General features: G+C 39.8%; 1 protein-coding gene across 3 annotated transcripts in view; it reads right to left on the minus strand.

Annotated features, from left to right (window-relative positions):
• The window catches only part of SLC26A7 (solute carrier family 26 member 7), a 119,642-nt gene that overhangs the window by 83,829 nt on the left and 14,068 nt on the right, over positions 1–21,745 (minus strand). For all 3 annotated transcript variants that reach the window (XM_086696063.1, XM_025922634.2, XM_086696064.1), the window contains 2 exons: positions 8,007–8,117; positions 6,317–6,489 (listed from right to left, as the gene is read on the minus strand). In XM_086696063.1, coding sequence (XP_086552189.1) covers positions 6,317–6,489; positions 8,007–8,117 — 284 coding nt within the window. The remainder of the gene's footprint in view (positions 1–6,316; positions 6,490–8,006; positions 8,118–21,745) is intronic.

The raw sequence follows: 21,745 nt of genomic DNA on the forward strand, positions 1-21,745 counted from the left end.
TGTATCTTCTATGCAAAGTGACCTCACCCATTCTCTCCCTCCTGTAGTCCCTATGTCTAAGGGATATCTGGCTAGGGTAGAGACCCAATAAGTTATTTTGTGGCTGGCACTGATTTTAATCTTTCTAGCAACTATCATGTTCTTTAACATTCCAACTTTGTTCACTTTTCTTTTTGTGAGGTATTCAAGGAAGGAATGCCTTTCCATCCCCAAAGGTGAATTTTAATTAGTCTAAGGCAATCATGGTAATATTACCCCCACCTCATTGGCAATTAATTTAAGAATGGGCATGTGATACTTTTAAGCATGAGAAGTCGAATGGGAACTTTCTAGTGAAAGTTTTCCTTCCTGAAAAAAAAATGTACAAGGAGAAACTGCCATTTTTCTGAGTCTTGCTGTGATTATGTGAGGAGATGTGCCTGGCATGATGGCAACATCTTGAATCATGCAGTTATGGGGCATGGGGTCACCTAGGAAGAAAAGTAACCGGCCGAGGATGGCATAGCAAGGAGACATAAAACGCATAGGCTATTGATGAAATTACAGGTACTGAATTAACCAGCCAGAAATTTTGCTACCACCAGAATTCTTGTTATATGAAACACTAAAATCCATCTTTTAAGACACTTTTGTGTGGATATTATATTTTCTGCAGCTGAGAGCATCTTAACATACATTTGTTAAATAAAGAAATGAATGGAAAAATATCAATAGCTTTTATAGACAGAAACAGTAACTAGGTAGAAGACATAATGGTAGAGAAGTCCCCAGGCATAACAGTAACAAAGATGATTAAATACTTAAGAATAAATACTCAGGAATAAATGTACAAAACCTGTAAGAGGAAACACTCCTGAAAGACTAACAAGTCTGACAAAATTAGACTGCGACAAAAAGAAAGGCCCCTGTTCTTGGATAGGATAATTCAATGTCATAAAGATGTCAATTTAACACAATCTTGATAAAAAATATCAGCAAGTTTTTTTTTTTTAAATGGAGCTAGACAAGTTGATGCTAAAGTTCAGAAGAAAGAACAAACTTGCAGAAATAGCCAGAAACATACTAAGACATAAAAACTGCAAAGGTGAACTAGCCTACCAGATCAAACCAAACTACATGTCTTAATAATTAAAACAGGGTGCTACTGCCTCAAGAATATATATACAGACCAATAGGACAGGATAGGATAGGATAGGATAGGATAGGATAGGATAGGATAGGATGGAATGGGACAGGACAGGATAGGATGGGATAGGATAGGACAGGACGGACGGGACGGGACGGGACGGGATGGGATGGGATGGGACGGGACGGGACGGGACGGGACGGGACGGGACGAGACAGAACGGGACAGGACAGGACAGGACAGGATAGGATAGGATAGGATAGAAAAGAGTAGGTCTAAGTAAGTATGGATATGGTAAAGGTAGCATTACAAACTACAGTAGCAAAGGTGAGCGTTTTAATAAACGCCACTGGCCCAACTGGGCAGCCACTTGGAAAAAGAATGCAATTAGATCCTTATCTCCCACCGCACACAAGAATAAATTCCACACCGACCAGGATAGTAAATGCAAAAGAAAATCAAATAGAAAATAATTTAGGGGTGCCTGGGTGGCTCAGTTGGTTAAGTGTCTGACTTAGGCTCAGGTCATGAGTTCTAGCCCCACGACAGGCTCTGTGTTGACAGCTCAGAGCCTGGAGCGAGCCTGCCTTGGATTCTGTGTCTCCCTCTCTAACCCTCTCCCACTTGCTTGCTCTCTCTCTCTCAAAAATAAATAAACATTAAAAAAAATTTTTAAAAGAACTTAATAAATTAAAATTTTAAGAATATGGTGAATTCTTCTATAAACTTAGTGTAAAGGGAAAGCTTTCTTTTTTTTTAACAAAGTTTATTTATTTTGAGAGAGAGAGAGAGAGAGTGCAAATGGGGAGGGACAGAAAGAGAAGGAAAGAGAGAATCCCAAGCAGGCTCCACGCTGCCAGTCTAGAGTTCAAACCCACAAATCTGTGAGATCATGATCTGAGCCAAAACTAAGAGTCAGATGCTTCACCAACGGAGCCACTCAGGCACCCCATGGGAAAGCTTTCTAATATTGACAAAGTCCAGAGACAATTAAAAAATATGATTGATAAATCTGACTACATAAATTTTTTTTAATTGTCTGGTAAAATCTTGCAAATTAGATTAAAACACTTGCAGCATATATCACAGTAAAGGGCTAATATCCATATATATAAAGAACTCTTAAAATTTGAGGGAAAATGGAACAAAACTCTAATACAAAAATTAGAAAAATATATGAACACATAATCCACAAAACTGTTGCAAAATAGTCATATATGCGAAGATGTTACAATTTGACATCACTCATAATTTAAGAAATGCAAATTACACTTGAATAACATTTCTCACTTATCTGATTGATTAAAATTTTTAAATCTAGGGGCGTCTGGGTGGCTTAGTTAGTTAAGTGTGGAATTCTTGATTTCTGTTCAGATCTTAATCTCATGCTTCGTGAGATCAAGACCCCAGTGGGCTCCATGCTGACAGTGCAGGCCGGCTTGGGATTTTCTCTCCCCTTCTCTCTCTGTCTCTCCCCCACTCGTGTGTGTGTGTGTGTGTAGTGTGCACACTCTCTCTTTTTCTCAAAGTAAATAAATAAAATAAACATTAAAAAAATTTTAAGTCTGACAATACATTCTGTTGGTGAGGCAGAGGGTGCTCTCGTGTATTTCTGTCGGACTGCAAATGGCTACAACCCTTTTGGCAGGGAATTTGAAAATATCTAACAAAACTACATTGACCTTTCGAGACAGGAATCCCATGCTAGGAATTCACCTTAGACACTACCAACATTATGAAAATACATATGCACATTCACAGTATCATTGCTTACAACTGCAAAATACTGGAGTCAATTTATATGCCCAAATAGAGGAGGATGTGTTGAATAAACAGTGGCATAGCCATACAATTGAGCACTATGCAGCAATAAAAAGTATGAGGGGCATTTCTAGGAGCTGACATGGAATGATTTCCAGGATATGCTACTGTTAAGTGAAAAAAGTCAAATACAAAGGATTATCTTTCATGTAAGAAAGAAGAGTAAATAAGAAAATATTCATTTTGTAAAAGTATAAACCAGAAATGACTGAGATGGGTCACCCATAGGAGACGGGTTAAAATAGAGCGGAAATCAGAGGGAGAATGGGGATGAGTTGGGGAGAATGACAGTTCTCTGAATGTACCGTTTTTCATAGTCTCTTCGTGTTATAGTAATTAAAGTCACCAAATGTCAGACTCAATTCTCTTAAAATCACAAAATTATTACCTGGCATGATGCCTGCTATTTCTTGGTTTTCAGATTCTGAACTAATAGTTCATTTTCTAATGCACTAACTTTTCTGAGAATCTACCATGTGCAGAGTGCTATGCTAAGTGCTATGAAGACTGGAAAACAGATGTAGATACTGTAATTAATCTTAAAAACACTGTGTTCCAAATAACATCTAATATACAAAGCAAACCAAAATATTATGGGTGTACAGAAAGTTGGAGGAAAGGCAAAAAAGAGCAATTCTCAAAATAAAATCTGAAATTTTATGGTATGAAAACCGTTTGCTATAAACATACATCTTAATCCTAACTCCCTTATTGTTTCATGCCATAGTTTCTCCTAAAAATAACATCAGACATGTTAAAATTAAAGAGAAAGACATACTAGCATCATTAAAACAATATTGAGGAATGTAAGTCGAGTAAAGAAATGGAGAAACAGTTGAAAGGGAGACGAAGTTAAATAAATAAAAGCAACAACTTAGGGGGGAACGTTATTGGTGAACTACCAGAAAAAAAAGGAAAAGCACTAAGTCACAGAGACCTTACTATCTAATTAAAAAACAAAAACCAAAACACAAAAAACAAAAAAGCAGACCAGTTCATCAATTGAATGGGTTGCCAGACATTGAAGAACCTGTTTCCATGACCTCTTGTAACACAAAATGCAATAAATGTCTACATAGTGTAAGCTCTGGTGGTAGGGTCATCGCTTACTTACAGCTGAGAACATTTCCAACTGATACACAATCTGTGAACCACATCGGATGTGACGGTTTCAAGCACCTTAACGATATAATTTTATTCACCTAACTAGTTCCATCAGCTGGAATTAAAAATAAGTAAGACAAGGTAAACAAACACCATTTGTGTTTGTAGAAGCTGGACACCTTGGTACTGCCCTCCTATTCAGTAGATTTCAAATCCTAAGGAGGAAAGGAAAAATGACCGAAAAGCTGGATCCAGCAGACCCAAACAGATCCTACGGTTCTGGTTGACAATGGACAGATGAGTTTGGAGGTCAAATAAAGTCCAGCCATCTGTTCAAAAATTGGCTAAAACGTGGGTCACATATCCAGGATCAGAGCTAAAGACAAAGGAAAGCAGATGTTTGATGAAGTTATAAGACAAAACATGCAACTCTCTGGACCAGATTTTACATGTAATAAAAGTCCATGAAAACCAAATTATTTTTATTATCTTTAATAATATCCTGTTTTACTCTTGTGATTCTAGGGAGTTTCTTTCCGAGAAATGAAACATTAATTTTTTATGTTGTTTGAATCCTGGCTTTTACTTTTATATTTTATTATCATTTGAATTCTTAATCCAAATATGCTAGATAATAACAAAATACCTGATGATTGTTTTTTAAACTATGGAAAATGGTTAAAATGAGACTAACCAGAAGGCTACTGGGTTTTATTGTTAATTATTTACTCTCTTGGATTTTTAAAAATGGCAATAATATACTACCTGTTCTGTGCTTAATAGAATAAGAGGAAGTCCAAACCTAGTAAAAACCATAAACTCAAAGAAAGCCATGGATGGAAAATAATGGGACCAGAAGGAGTAGTGGTATTATCTTTGCTGTGCTAATACAGAGATTTTTATTTTATTTTAAATGAACAGAAATCAAGGAAGACCTATACCAAATCTATGGCAACATATCAATTTCTGAATCATCAGTTCACATGGCTCATCATTTCTGAGGTGGACACAGATGACATGTCCATTAGAAGGCCTCACAGTGGCCCATCAAGGCAGAAGAGGCCAGTGAGCCTGCCTGTGCAAGTGTCAGAATACATGGACATCATCCATGTTTAAAAAAATATAATGAAGGTCACAGGATGCTCAACCAGTTTGTATTTCATGAAAGCACCGCTATGGCCATAAAAGATACCTACTGGCCTTCCAGTCTGGTAGTTTCCTAGGCAAAACTGCTGCTCAGATGATCTATTCACTAAAGACCTAGGAAGAGTGGAGTTAGTATTGGTCTTACATCTTCAATTCTCCCACACTTTTTACAGAGCTAGAAGGCAACATAACTCTAACAATGTGTTTCCTTCCCTCGAGATCACATCTTTTCTTCTAAACCTCCAATTCCAGGCAATCATCAACTACCCTTTTTTCCCTTCTTGACCTTTATACCATCTTTGACCTTGTAAATAATGTTACAATGTAATGTAACAGTGAGCCTCTGCCCACCCAGAAAACAGCCACCTGGGAAGTTTATGTACATGTAACTCAAGAGAAAGCAGAGGAATAAGCCAAAACGGCTGTCAGACGTCCATGTCTAGTAGTCAGTCCCCGCCCCCACATTTATTTTATATTCACTTCTGAATTATCTAATTCTGACAACTGATTGGAGACAGCAAATTACATAGTCTGATATTTTGAAGGAATAGACAGGCTAGAGCAGGCCTGGCAACCAAATAGATGCCTGAGGTTGAAAGGGGCAATGGCTGGTGAGTCATTGCCAGTGTGAGTCGAAAGACTTCACACCAGCCAGTGTGTGGCACCAATGAAACACCACTTGTTACCGCTATAGGTGGTAACATCATAAAATCTGAAAATCGGGAAGGACCCTGGAAACCTAGTCATGTCTCTTCCCACTGCAGGAACTTCTACCTTATTTTGCAGTGATGATCCAGTCACTGTATGAACACAAGGATTGCCTCACTGCCTTATAAGGAAGCCTATTCCACTTTGTAAAACATTCTTCAGAAATCTTGTTTTTGAAAAGTCAACAATTACTTCCTTGTAACTTTGATTTCTTGATTCTGATTCATTTATTCAACTAGCACTTACAGAGTAACTACCCTTATAGTAGACAGTACTCCCATAAAGATAAGACACATCTGGGCTGCATCCATCTCGAGAGACAAAGACATGAACACGAATAAAAATAAACCACCAACTGCCTGTCCTTCCACTGTCTCCCTTTCTTCATTGCCAAGTCGCAGCACCACTTACCTGAATCACACCTCCCAAGAAGGAAACAGCTGCAGCAACACCAATCCTTTGCATCTCAAAGTCAGATAAACCCACTATGCTTGTGTTACTCTGCGTGGTGAGGTTCTGGCTGCTCAGAGGGACAAGCCGTTCCACTGCATTGGCTGATATTAAGGATGTCAAGGCGAAGGTGCCTAAAAGGGAGTGATGGTGGGGGTGGGGGAATCTTCTGTTAGTAACAGACTCGATAACAATGGTTGGATTCCACCATTAAAGCTGAATCCATCTGCTGGGTGTAAAACCAGATAGATTTATCGGAAACACTCTTCTCAGCACCCCGACTCATCCACCCTTCTCTCCACAGAACAAACAAACTTCCCTACATAAACACATTTTCCTTCAACACACAGCCACACCAATCTCCTTGCTCTTCCCTCCCAGGCCTTACAATTTCCCACCTCTCTGAGCATGGAGAATGTCCTCAGGGCAGGGATTAAGATCATGGCCTGGACTTGAATGTCAGTCCTCTATTTATCAATAATGTGACTTAAAGGACATTACTCTGAGTCTGCATTACCTCATCCATAAAGCCTATCCATAATATCTACAGTTCAGGGCTTGGGGGAAGTATAAGTGAGATGATAAATATGAAAACCTCAGTAGGCTCAGTAGCTAACTACAAGCTCATTCACTTCAATTTTAAACCAGTACACCTCATTTCACACTTCTGACTTCTAAAACTGTAAGATAATAAACTTATCTCGGGTCAAGCCACTGAGCTCATGGTAATTTGTTACATCAGAAATAGGAAACCGACACAATCAATAACACAAACTGACCACTGAAGAAATAGACACATACTTAGAGGCTGAGATCTTAAGGGTACAAAATACATAGAAATGCCTCTATGGATATTTATAGTTAAAAGCAGATTTATTATTTTTAATTTAATATTTAAGACTAAGGTATCATTTTTGCAATAATAATAACTTATTAAATCTTTTCTAGAAAGTACTAAGTTAGACACTCTACATCAACTATCTCATCCAACTCTCACTACAGTCATATGATTTTTTTTTTTATTTCACTATCCAGAAAGCAGAAAACAGGCCTTTAAAATGCTGTCCAAGGTCATGCAGATAGCAAACAACAAATGAGACATACACCCAGGACCATCTAACTTTAAAACCCAGGTTTTTAACCAGCTGGCTCTATTATGACTATTTGTGATATTTCACCTTTTATTTAGTAATGCAGAGATAGGCAAGGTAATAGATATACTAATTAAAGGGCATTATAGAATCTAACTGAGAAGAAACCTAAAAGATCCTTCAGTCCAAATATCGATTACATAAAAAAACATTTTTCAAAATTTGAGTAACTAAATTCTATACAGTATTTTCTTTCCCTCAAAGTGTATAATTTCTCTTAATTCACTGTAAATTCAAAATATACGGCCTTCTCTTATGACCTTTTTACAACCTAAAAATGAAAAGAATCTTTAACATAAGCTTGATTACATAATAATATAGTAATATGGTATGGGTCGAGTATCTGAGGCACAAAGAGATAAATGTCTTGTCCTAATATTTGCTGAGGTCGTCAGAAGTAAAGTTAGAATTGCTTTGAAATGTAATCAGTAACTAATGAGCACTTCTGGGTCGCTTTCATTAGTAACATGAGAAGCATAAACATAGACAGAAATTATTACCTGTGGCAACATGACGTCCCATTCCAAATATGGCGTAAATGATGGCAGGAAACAGAGACCCATATAAACCGAACACGGGGTGCACAGATGAGAGAATAGCAAAGGCCAACCCTGTCAAGCAGACCCAGGTAGTTAGGATCACCTTATAACCCCAAGATACAGTCCACTACAAAGTAGAAGGGATATCGGTTTATTTAATGACAAAAGGGACTATGATTTAATGACTCTACTTGCTCAACGAGAGACTACATTACGATCCTCAATTACAGACCACTCCCTTATTTATATTTAAATTTCAATTCCAAAAGCTCTTATTTTTGGACCACTACTTTTCCCCTTGATTACAGAGACGTCTATAAGGAAACGTTGGTTCAGAGAGTCTTCCTGGTAAAAGTGATAACATCACAAGCAAAATATCTCCACACACACTTCGAGGACCATTTCTATACTTTTGGTATTATTTTATTGGCACAATAGCATCTGCAGCATAGGTAAGACTGGTAGTATTACCAATGACAGATGAAAAGGTCAGCAAGGCTGCAACAAGAAGGACACGCACTCAAGGGGGCCTGGCTGGTGGCTTCCTGGCCGGCCTCACCTTGTGTATCACAGGGGCAGGGCAGTGTGTGAGTCTGTGCTTTTCCCATCCTGGACTCCAGCCCATTTCAGATATAGTTTCTTAGAGTGAAAAACAACTTTTTACTTAAATAGTAAGGAGTAACTCATAGCTGTTCATTTTTATTCCTCATAGACACTACTGCCTACGTAGTGTGTATGTTACATACACATAGAAAACTTTCTCAGACATGTCTAAATGACCACAAGTGGTTTAAGCGTGACCGAAATATATGTGAGTGTGAGCTCATTAAATTGATCTTGCTTGTGGCTGGTCCTTGGCATTAAATGGCTAGTTAAGCTAGGTTCTGACATTTCCATTCAAGTCTACACAACTTGCTGATAGGCATTTGATTAAGCATAATGCACTCTATAAGTAAGGTACAAAGAGACTGGAGGAAGGGAGTGGTGCTAGAATACAGATTACCCAAATATGAGGTTAATTCATTATTCACACTATGGAGCCCAACAATATGGTTCCAAGATCATACTTTTTACTGTTTAACTTTTACTCTTTTAAAATTAGGCTTAATTTCTTTTTAAATATGTAAACTCTAGTTACACATCAGATATTTTTTCAAACCCTACAAGACATCTTACCTTCAATTAAAATACATAAAAGGCTACCAATGACCAGTCCCTGATTTATTTTTAAAAACTCATCTGGATTGCTGTTTACACACAATGTCTTATTAAATGTCTGATGAAAATAAATAAAAAGTGATTATAGAAGGGTCAGTGGCAGAGGCTGTTCTAGAATTTCAGGCATACAGGATGAGAGGCAGCACGCTGGTTATTGGGAAGGATGGTGTTAAGTCTTCCCCCGCCCCACCAACAAGCCCCTCCTGGCATTTATAGCTTATGCAACTTTGTAAAAAGCGTACATTGCATCAGCCAGGCAGAAAGCTAGAAAATAACTTTTTTCATTCATTTTCAGAATGAGTTACCTGAAAAAAAATTACCAATCAAGAGACAGAATGCTGAGTGTTTCCAGGTAAGAAATAACATAACCCACATTTCAGAAGATCCCCCAGATCTACTAAATCAATGATGGGGGCAAAGGGAAATTGCATGCAGCATCTTTAACAAAACATCTTGGATGAAATCATATGCATGCTAAATTTTGATAAATGTGGTAAGTCTCAGCAAGATAGGAGTTGGTCTATTTGACCACATTTTTATCCTACCTGCGGCAGCAAATGTAGAGACCAAGCTAGAAGCAGTGGGATCCTGCCTCTTGCCTCGTGAATAGCTACCTCTTTATCTGTTTGTTTTATTGCTATAATATCTTTCTGTCTTTCTTGCCCTCCCTCCCTCCCTCTCTTTTCCTCTCCCTCTCTCTCCTTCTGTCTGTCTCTATCTCCATCCCCCAAATCTATATATAGCAAAATCAGTTCAAAAACAGAATTTCTCTGGATCTTATATTCTTACCAAATTAAAATGGCACCATCGTGTAAAACATGTTTAACTCAAATCTTTAAGAGATCTCTAAACCCATATGTGCAAAACAATCACTTCAGTAGGTTCTACAAAAACAAGCTCAAAGACCAGAGATCCTGTAGACACTTCCTTCATTTCATCGGATACTGACACTGAGCTTTCCCTTTAAGCAACAGTGTCTTTCACCCTCAGCCAGAATCTGCTTCTCTGCTAAGACGGCAGTGAACAATGGCCCAAATAAAAGAGGAATGGACGAATGTAGATAAACAGTGCTTTAAAACTTCAAATACTCCTTCCACAAATAACCATAAAACCCAAGCCATCTTCCCACACATACCTCCAAAAGCACAGGCGGCTGGATAAAATTTTCTTATTCTGATTCATTTATTGTTCTGGATCACAACATAAGCCACATACATATTTTCATACACAACACACTAACCCAGCTAAAATATGTTAAATACTCCAAAAAAGGTGAAAGTATTAACTGGCTTGAGTCACTTACAAATTAGCCACATTATCTACACTCTTCTCCATGTTTCTAAAACAGGGTATTCGATAAATTAAGAGCAGAATTACAGCCCTCTAACTCTCCAATTTCGGGAGGAAAAACTTCAAATGCTAATAAATATTTGTATTACCCAACCTAGTTGAGATTGGAGGAGAAGCAAGACAACAAAAAGAAGGATCAAGAAATAAAAACAAAGTAAGTATTAGGCCACAGGGTGCCCAAAAGGGGATATAGAGGAAACAGAGAGCAGAGGGGAAAGGGAGAGAGAGAGGGAGAGGGATAGAGAGAGACAGAGAGACAGAGAGACAGAGAGACATTGGAGGAGGGAGCTGAAGCCTTAAGGTCTTTAGAGAGCCGATTATTTTTAAAGATCAAAAATCATATATTGGTCACTTTCTGAAGGCTTTGAAAGGTGCAGTTTTTAAGAAAACATGTTTTGTAGGTGTAGTGATGGCTACTACAGTACAGGAATAGGATAGACTCCATATTCCCGCGTCAATATCATCAGTAGTTTCAGGACTTGCAAACACTACCAAAATTTCAAGGGCCCCTGAGCACAAAGTCAAACATTGCCGACCAGTCCCTTGCCCCTCCAACCCAGGCAGGCTGCAGGGCCGTGCGAATGGCTTCCCTAAACACAGTGCCTGACCCCCCTGGGGAGGGGGGGTCGACGGGGGGGGGGGGGGGGGGCGGCGGGGAGACGAAGAACCAGAGCAGATAGGTAACTCAGTCTCTACCTCTGCTCCTAAGACAACTTCTCTGCTGAGATGCCTAGAAAGCCACTCGGTCACTACCGGTGAGAAAGAGAACTGTTCATCACAGAACTGTTTTATACTTTAAGATACAGATTTTGTTTTCTGTTTCAGCCTAGTCTTATCTGCATTTACGTGAAGCAATTATTCAGAAAATCAAAGAAACCTGACACTGCAAAAGATCGTGTCTAGTAAGTAAATAACGTGTTGGAAGTTGGGGATTGGGTATTGGGGTTACACGTGGAGAGCCACTGCTGGAGACTATATTTTGTTGGCTCAGTGACCTCACCTGTTTATTCTAAGGTCAGGCAGCTAGGACTCAGAATCACTGGTTTTACTCCCCTTAGGACTGGGGTTTTTAAAACTTTTTTTAGAAAAGTTTTTAAAAAATTTTTTTTAAATATTTATTTATTTTTGAGAGAGAGACAGAGTGTGAGCAGGGGAGAAGACAGAGAGGGAGACACAGAATCCGAAGCAGGCTGTCAGCACAGAGCCCGACGCAGGGCTCCAGCTCACCAACTATGAGATCATGACCTGAGCCGAAGTCGGTCACTCAACTGACTGAGCCACTCTGGTGCCCCTGAATTGAGTTTTTATATGAAGTAATACAATTTAATTGTCTCATTAATCTCTCCAATTTCCAGTATATCAGAAAGAAAATATTTACAAAAATATCAAGGGTGAACCCAGGCTGATGGGCTTATGCAAAGACTCCAGAGGCTCCTCCCAGGCTTCATCTAACTGAGGCCTCTGCAGGATCACTCAGCACTAAATGCAAATGAGAAAGGTGCCCCCTGCTGGATGATCAACCCACCTTATCTGTGACCTGTGTCTGAGGAACCGCTCCCCAGAAAAGCATAGAAAGATTTCCTTATCTTCTGCAAAACTGGAAGCTTTTAGTTTGTTCAGTCTTGAAAATATTCATGTCTCAAAATCATGTTAAAGCACTGTATTCAATTTGTTTCAAGTTGCCAAGGAGAAATCAAACATTACTTTTCAGTTCTCCATGCTGGGCCCACAGACGAATTACTGCATTTAGGTATGGTTGAAGGAGGAACTCTAGAATTTGAGATATTTTAAAAGCAAAGCTGAGCTTCTTATCCTAATAAGTCACATCACTTAATAAATTATAGCATTACCCAAGTAACACCCCCTCAGTAAAGATACTTCATAGGAGCAAAAGCCAATAACAAAAGCTTAATTATTTCTTATAAATGCCTAGGGGGTGGGAGTGGAAGATGTCATGAATATGGAGCATCAGAAGTATTTTTGTGTTCATTTCAGAACTTATTCTGAGCCCAGAACGGCTAAAGATAGAAGCACTTAAAGTTCTCATTCCAAGGAGTAAGGACTAAGTATCAATAGTTCCGTGAGAGTCAGAGAAAGTGTTCAGAATTTAGAGAAAGTACTCACAATAAGGCTCAAAGAAAGGAAATGAAAGATTCAATCCTGTGCCGCATTCCTTAATCACTGACTTAAGGTTCTTATGAGGAGCCTTTTTAATGAAAATGAAAGGGCAGCTTATAGAATAAAGGAAATGGAAAGTAAGATGAACCTGAAGTACTTTTACAGGTTAACAGTTAAAAAGGAGAAATCGCTGCCTAATGATATAAGGTGGCTTGCAGTTCTGTTCTCCCTGTCTTCCTCGCTCCCTTCCTTCTCCCAAACTTCTCCTTTCCTCTTTCTCTATTTTTAAAATGATCTCCTATTTTCTAAGGTGGTAGAAATATCTGGAATCAAAACATTGGAGCAGTGGGAAGATAAGAATATTGAGTCACTACAAATGGCCTATTAGCTACACGTTGTATTTCCTCTTCAAATGATGAATCATTTGCCCCAGGAGTAAAAGCAGAATTGGTACATTTACAAATCTAATAATGAAAACTAATTTAAAATATGTGGACACACACACACACACACACACACACACACACACACACGCAAAGTCAGGACTCCCACACAGTGTGGGAGTGGGTTACTGGCCGGCTGAACAAAGGGAATTTCGTGTGTCACACACACCACCAACATTTAGGCCCTCAAGAGAAGCAAAGCCTAGACATGCCCTCACTCCATCCATGGATTCTAGCAGGGAAAACCTCTGGGTCCTTCAAAATCTAAGTTGATTACTTTCTGTGACTCCTACATACTGCTGAGAATATGTGCTTCTCAATTTTAGATAGGGCACATAACCTTCATTCATAGAGCAAACGAATGGACACGGGCACCAAGCTGACCAAAGCCACCAACCACCACGGCTTCAAGCCAGTTGAATTCCCCAGTCAGATTTATAAATCTAATAATGTCCCCAGTCAGATTTCACTGATAAGGAGGGGCCTATGGAACACTGCAAAGCCTCCATATTTTTGTTCCTCCTCTACTCCCATAGGATGAAATTCCTGTCTACAACATGGGGATAATGTTACCACCTGCACTCTGGTTGAATAGGTCATTGGCTTCCGTGGTACAACATTTGCTGTTTTTAGCCACCCATCTCCATTTTCCCTTCTGTTGGTAGCAGGACACCAATTTCCTTCGGGAAGTGCCTCTTTCCACCCAAAGATCGTGGGCTGAGAAAAGGGGAGTTGCCTCCTACCCCAGGCTCTAGGTGGGGACACATGGCTCAGCCCGGCCAACTGGAGATTTACATTCCTTCCCCAAAGCATCTAGTGTAGAGAAGGACATGGGATACCTTCATGCTTAATGAAAATCCATTTCACTTTTATTAGAATTGTTAATGAATACATAATTACCTAAGAATATATACCTAATTCTTTGTATTAAAATAACTTAGGTAGTAACTAAACAAGGAAATGACCTGAATAGTCATCAATATAGAGATGATTAGATGAATATTAGTATAACAGTACTATGGCATATTACACAGCTCTTAAAAAGAATGAATTAGATCCATATCCACTAATCTGGAGACATGTTGATTATATACTGTTAGATAGGACAAACAAGTTGTAGGCTTATATTTTTTATGTAATACTTTATGCAAAAATCCCAGGAGATTCCACATCTTTTTACACATTTTTGAAACTTTTTTCACCCTGTATGTTATTCATAAACCTATCCAACTTATACATTTTTTTTTTTTACTATTTTTAATGTTTTATTTATTTTTGAGAGACAGAGAGACAGAGTGCAAGCAGGGAAGGGACAGAGAGAGACACAGAATCTGAAGCAGGCTCCAGGCTCTGAGCTCAAATATAGCATCATCAATACTGGGACAACCATCTGTGCCTTCTGGTGGCCAGCAAAATATTGAACTTAAATCAAGTTGAAGAAACAGACGAATTCAGAAAACGGAGTATTTTCAAGACAATTTGCCTGGATTCTTAAAAAATGTGTCTTTTTGAAAAGGCTGGTGTTTTCTTCATTAAGACTGAAGGGAAATTACCAAATGCCGCTCATTGGGAACCCTGAGCAGTTTGAAGTGTAAAATGCTCCAACTAGGACAATTGGGGAAATGTAAATATGAACTGTATGTTAAGTGATATTGAATTAAAGATTCATCGCACTTAAAGATGCGATAATGGTTTTGTAGATATGTAGAAAAACGTCTATTTTTAGGGCTGGGGATTCCCATATTTGTGTAACCTACTTTCAAATGGTTCAGAAATTTTTTTAAAAACCCTGTAAAAATGTTAACAATTAAGAATCCAGGTGGGGGGTCGGCAGTTCATTCTACTCTTTCGTTTTCACATTTCTCGAAAAAAAACGGGGCGGGGGGAGGACTCCCCTTCCATGGGGAAATGTTAACTCAAAACAACTAACGTGCAAACGTAGTTCTGGCACAGTGCAATTCACGGCCAGTTTCTTCTTGACAGGAAACAGCGAAGCGGGACACCCAGGGCTACTTCTAACCTCCACTTCCGTGTACCCTGTCGTGGACGCCCACGGTTTACCAGGACGTGCCTCGTAACCGAGGCAGTTCCCCCTAACTGGAAGAAGGGCCATAGCACCCCAACTTATACATTTTTGATAGAGACTTCTAAAAGCAATCTGAACGTTATCCTGAATGTTATAGAAGTCATTAGATTCTTTTTCTAATGGAAGCAAGGTGACGAGGTTTGATTTTTACATTTTTTTAATGTACGTTTATTTTTGAGAGAGAGACAGAGCACAAGCAGGTGAGGGACAGAGACACAGAGACACAGAATCTGAAGCAGGCTCCAGGCTCTGAGCTGTCAGCACACAGCCCGACGTGGGGCTCAAACCCATGAACCGTGAGATCATGACCTGAGCAGAAGTCTTACAGTTGACTGACTGAGCCACCCAGGCGCTTCTTCAGCAAATTAGTCCAGCAGTTATGTGGAAGACACACAAGATGGGTGGAAGGAACAGTTAGAAAACTACTGCCGATATCCAAGTAGTAGCAGTAAGCAAAGAAAATGTGGTTCCACCACATATAAATAGCCATTACACACACAGTTAACAAAACAAATCAGTTCCCTGGCCTATGGCATTAGCACAGAACACTTTCTTCCCAGAACATGTCACAGGGTCAAAGGCGACTGACCGGATATGAGTGGACATGACAGGAACCTCATAAAAGACAGCGAACATCCTGCTTTAGGCCCAAAGAGACTGGACAGGTAAACGTGAGAAGCCTGAAGGCCTGGTCAACGCCAAAATTGGAAAAGCGAAGGAATTGCCAGATGCATGGGAAGAGAATTAGGAAAAAAGGCAGAAAGAAGTCAAGGCCAAAGTCTGCGGCAATTCCACAGAAACAGTACACATGACAAAGAACAAAAATGTCCTTTGAATTGGATAAGAGAAGGGCCAGTGGTGACCTCAGACTGAGCAGGTCCTGGGGAAAAGAGGGTGTAGGAACCAAGCGTGGGCGGGTTAAGGAATGGACGCGAGTGCAGGGAGAAGGGGCAGGAAACACGAACCAAACCCTGAAAATCCTTATTAATGAAGAGAAGAGAAGAAGGCTTGGTGCCAGATGGAGACATGGGGGTCAAAGAAAGTGGAGTTCATTTATTTTCTTATTAGTTTTAAGATAGGACACATATGAGCACTTGGGCAGTCAGGTTTTATGAGCCCTAGATCTTACACATATTGACAGGCTTCCTAGAAAAAATACTTAAAAAGTGAATTAAATTAAATTAAATTAACGAAGTGAATTAAATAAAACTGAGAAGTAGCATAAAATTAGTTACAAAGGTGAATATTTATTTACACTGAGAAATCATGCTAAATTATAAAAATCTGACAAACTCCACGATCAAATACCCACAAAATATAATACACCATTTTTATTAACTTCCTGATATAACTCTACACTTCTTCTTCCCTTTATAATTGCAGGCTGTATATGCTCTGAACACTTCTTCACCTGAAAATAGTTTTTGTAACATTTTCTATAGAGACAACGGAAAGATAAATTTGGCTCTCCTCTTGCACATCACACATTTCTCATATATCATGTCAAGTGCTCTTGGCCTCGCCCGTCTCTCGTAGCCCTGCAGGAGCTGTCTGACTTCATGCAGTGCAATCTGACAGCTTCTCTTTTTCTTACCCTAGCATTTCTCTGTCGACACCTGCTCTGGGATTCTGTGAATGCCCAGACTCCCGCGTGTCAGCTCAGAGGCGTACCCAAGGGGTGCACCTCTGACCAATGACAAAGTAAACTAGTGAATACACGTCTCCTTGTTTCTCCCCACTGAAAGATGGCCTGGAGGTTCAGTTTGATACCTTCTTGGGGCCATGGCCCCCATGATAGAGCCATGTGCCTGCCACCTTGGAGGTAACCAGCCCCCTACCAGGCATCCTCAGAGTCCTTTATTCCGGCCCTCCAGGCTTGCATTCCCTAATTATAAAGTTGCACAGAAGCCCTCTGACTCAGGTTCCAATTTCTGGGGAAGCAGACTAAAATATCAGTGTGTATTTAAGTTTGTTTTTTTTATTACTGGTAGATTAGAAATTTTTATTTTAGCTTTATGACTAGTTACTAATATTACGTGTAATTCAAACTAAAGACTCTTTTGAGGTTCTTGATAGCTGTAAGATTTCAGGGCATTTCAAGTTTTCTCGTGCAGAAACTTAAATATTATTTGAGAATTGCCAACAGTAATTAACCAGTTTCTTGAAAATGCCCTTGTTACACTGCTGTCCGATGACTTTTATTTGATCTCTGTCAGTGCCAGCCGTTTGTGGCAACTTCCTTTTAGCCGGATCCCAAAAATATCTGCAGCCACTCCAATGCCACCAGACATAAGAGGCGTGACCCAAAGGAAGCTGAGTAGGGAAGAGGCAGTATTCTTAATCAACTTCTGGTAAAATATCTCGCTGTGGAATTTTTACAAAAATACATGACCATATGAAGACAACTGACCTTGGAAGAGGCACAAGCAAATGGAGATGCAGTATTGAACAGGGTGGCTATTAAGCATGTAAATACAAGTATAATGTGCTTTGTATGTGAAATTACCAAGGGTAATGGGAGCATGATTAGCCTTCACTGGAGAGGGGCGTCTGGGGGATAATGCCCTTGAGCGAGGGAGCCGGCTTTTAAGAAAGGCAAACAGTTTGGGGTCCCTCAGTGGCTCAGTCGGTTAAGCATCTGACTCTTGATCTCAGCTCCGGTCACGATCTCAGGGTCAAGACGATCAAGCCCCGGGTCAGCCTCTGCACTGACAGTGTGGAGCCTGTTTGGGATTCTCTCTCTGCCCTTCCCCCACGCTCTCTCTCAAAATAAATAAACAGTAAGAAAAAAAAAAACAAAATAAAATAAAACCGTAAAAAAAGAAAAAGGCAAACAGGCTGAGAGAGTGCCTTGCAAACATTTTGAGAGGGTGGATTTTATTCCCTACGGAAGCAGAGTTCCTAAGGATGCCCTGTAAAGGCTGGCCGCAAAGCTATCTATCACTGGAAGTACCAGCCAGGGAGGAGGAGACACACGGCTGGATTAGAGGAAGGGAAGGGAGAGGAGAGATGATAAAGAAAGGGCCTGATTTCACGTGGCGATCAGGGATCCCAGGAACCAGAGGCAAGTGTGCAAGTATAAACTCAAATATACATGACACATGTCATTTCTTTGTTTCTTCTTACTGTATTTACTTTGGAGTGTGAGACCCACTAATTAGGAAGAGAAGGAGACTGAAACAGTAGATCCCTGGTTTCTCGGTCTTGAAGCAGGTCAATCTGAAGGACTTTCTCCAGGTCACTTCCATCTTTTAATATTTTAAACCATTTTTTTTTAATGTTTATTTATTTATTTTTGAGAGAGAGAGAAAGAGAGCAGGAGCAGGGGAGGAGCAGAGAGAGAGGGAGACACAGAATCCGAAACAGGCTCCAGGCTGTCAGCACAGAGCCTGACGTGGGGCTCGAACTCACAAACCGTGAGATTATGACCTGAGCTGAAGCCGGACGCTCAACCGACTGAGCCACCCGGGTGCCCCCATCTTTTAATATTTGTAATACATGAGTTGTTACCTAACTGTATTCAAAATTGTAATTTTCAGAGTAAAAAAAAAAAAAAAAGTAATCCCTTAGCTTTAGTGACATAATTATGTAAGTAAACATCAGACCATGCACATAAGATTGCAACACTTTTCAGGTTGTGATGGCCTCAGTCGCTTCAAAAATGGATTAGGCGCAGCCACCCTGCTCTGAGAGGGTTAATTCACTACTTAAAGATCATCCAGCTACTTCCGGAAAGGATTCATTAGCTCACCAGTTTCAAGTGGCTAAGTGTGTTAAGAGCAAACAGTAGGGCCCACGTGAAAATGAGGAAATGCTGAGCAGAGGAAAGGCACCCGTCGCTAATCTCTGACTCCAGACAAAACTGAGGAGCCCGTCTGTGCAGACCAGCGCCGACAGCCACGGTCCAGGCTGGCACTCCCTTCTCACATACTGCAGCCTCAGAGATGCAGGCGGCTTGGCCACATAAATCGTACCAAAGCAATAATGATGATCCTTCTGTCTGCTGTCTGCACAGTGCCGTCTTCCAGCAATGCCCCCAGTTTATACATAACAAGTGAAAGCAGAGTGATCATGAACCCATAGGATACAAATACTCATTGAAATGTTCTTTTACCCAGTTTTGGACAGACGTGCTGGCTCACAGGCATTGAGACCCAAAGAGAATGATACAATGAGCCTAAAATGACAACTCAGCTATTTGGCATCTCTTCCCATTCCCTTTTGGATTTGTCTGTTTTCACTTCTATTTCTGTCTTTTAACCAGGTAGGTGGGGGGAGGAAAGGTAAGTGGGAGAGAGAGAGAATCTTAGCACACCCATGCACAGAGTACCTGCAGATGTTAAATGATATCTGTCTAGCAACTGACACCAGTAACATCTAGAAGTAAGATTTGAAGCACCCTCTTGGCAAATTTGGGAGGGCACCTTTAACATTTTGTAAGATGCCTAGAATTCCTCTAGCTTAATTGTTCTGGGAGATTTCAGGCAAAACTGATATTTTCCATCTTCTTACCTTCCTTTTACCCTCAAGTAGCAGAGCTAAAATGAGATGTAGAAAAGCATCTGCCTACAATGAGACACCTACTATGTGCCAGCCACCTGAGATACATCAATGAACAACCCAGATAAAAAACCCCACCTTTCTGGAGTTTACATTCTCATGGGAAATAGAAAATAGCATTTATAGCATTGAAATAACAGCATTTATTGAACACCTCTTTTGTGATAGATTCTGTCCTGAGCACTTGATTTTCTCTCATTTAACCCCCAAAGTAAGTCTATCTACTAGGTGTTATTATTCCTATTCTACACCTAGGAAGACTTCATCTTAGAACAGCGCAAGAAGTTGCCCAAGTGATGTAGTTGAAATTCAAAACTGAGGTCTTTCTGACAGTTACTCTATAAGTACTTGTAACCTTTTACTGTGTACCCAAATCCACCTTCAATTCCATTAGACATGTAAAGGGACATGAGATATGAATTATAAGGCCCTTGCCTGAAACAATTGAACAATTATATGTGCAGTTTATACAATGATCAGTGTGGTCAAAGTTCAGAGAAGATAGAAAAACACGGGAGCCAAAATCACAAAAAGTTTTACTAGAAGGCAAGAATTAATTGAAGTAGAAGTTGAGGATAGATAGCATTTTTTTTGTTCCGCAAGTTGCCCGCATTCCTGAAGAGTTGCAAAGCACTTTGTTGTGGTATACCTGAGTTTATTACTAAAAATATTTTCCAGGGCTCTCATAAAGTTTCACATTTTTGGTTTATTCTTCATGTCCTGGGAACTCTATGTTTCATACATACATTTTATCACGTCAACCACACTTAGAACTCTTACCCACTGGCTCCCAGAGCACCATGATGCTAAGGGACCACATCTTCTCATTCCCCTTTGCTAGCTTCTTAGCCACTTAAATGTCAGATTCCCCAAAGTTGCTTCCATTCTGGTTCCTCTTTTTGTTCTACAAACTAATGAATTATCCCCATCCAATCCCACTGACTATAACCACCTCATATATACGAAACTGATTTTTTTTTTACCCACTTTCTACAACAGCTAAAACATTTTTGTACACCTTGTGATTTTCTTGATGAGATACATCATGACCCCTCACAATGACATGGAGAAGAGCCAATTGTTTCAAATATATACACGTTAGTGATATCTCTCCTAAACCCAAGACCCAAGTGGACATCAACCAGAGATTCTATAGGCACTCACATAACAAATCCAAGATGGAAATTGTTTGTTTTGGTCCCTCCCACCACCAATCCCTGCATAAGGACAAAACAACACGCATTAAACACAAAACAAAATCACATACTGGCATTCCTTATTTATTTATGCCCTATTTCAGAAAAGGGCATCACCTTCATTAGTCTTCCAATTCAAGAATCTAGAAATTATCAACAATGTTCTCTTTTTCACCCTCCCATCACAGAACACACGGAGGAAACTGCACCTACTCCACTTTAACACTGGACAACTCTGTCCCTTCTCTCTATTTTCCCACCACAACTTCTGCCTTGGTCTGTTCAGACCACAGTGCTTCCTTTCCTGAACAGAATTTCTCCTAACGAGTCTTTCCTAACTAGTTTCTTGCCTTATCAAGCATGTAATATAAGCTGTTGCCAGAGTGATTATTCAAGAACACAAACCTCTGTCACACCCTGGCATACCTCAAGATCCACCAAGGCCCTCCATCACCTTGGAAAATAAGCCCAAACACTTTGTCAATGTTATTCAAGCTTTTTGTGATCTGGGCCCTGCTACCCTCTCCAGCTACAACTCCCACCAAATTAAATTACTGATGAGTATTTAAACAAACTGTGTTCTTTTATTCTTATCATTGCATGTTTTTCTTTTATCCATAGCACCCTTCATCTATAGATTACCTGAGAAACTCTCATCTAGCCTTCAAGATCCAGTTAAAGTATAATTTCTTCTTGAAACTTTCCCTACCTACAAACCTCAATCCCACT

Source organism: Puma concolor, chromosome F2 (assembly GCF_028749965.1).
Source record: "Puma concolor isolate L17-30 chromosome F2, mPumCon1.1.hap2, whole genome shotgun sequence".
Classification (NCBI taxonomy): domain Eukaryota; kingdom Metazoa; phylum Chordata; class Mammalia; order Carnivora; family Felidae; genus Puma; species Puma concolor.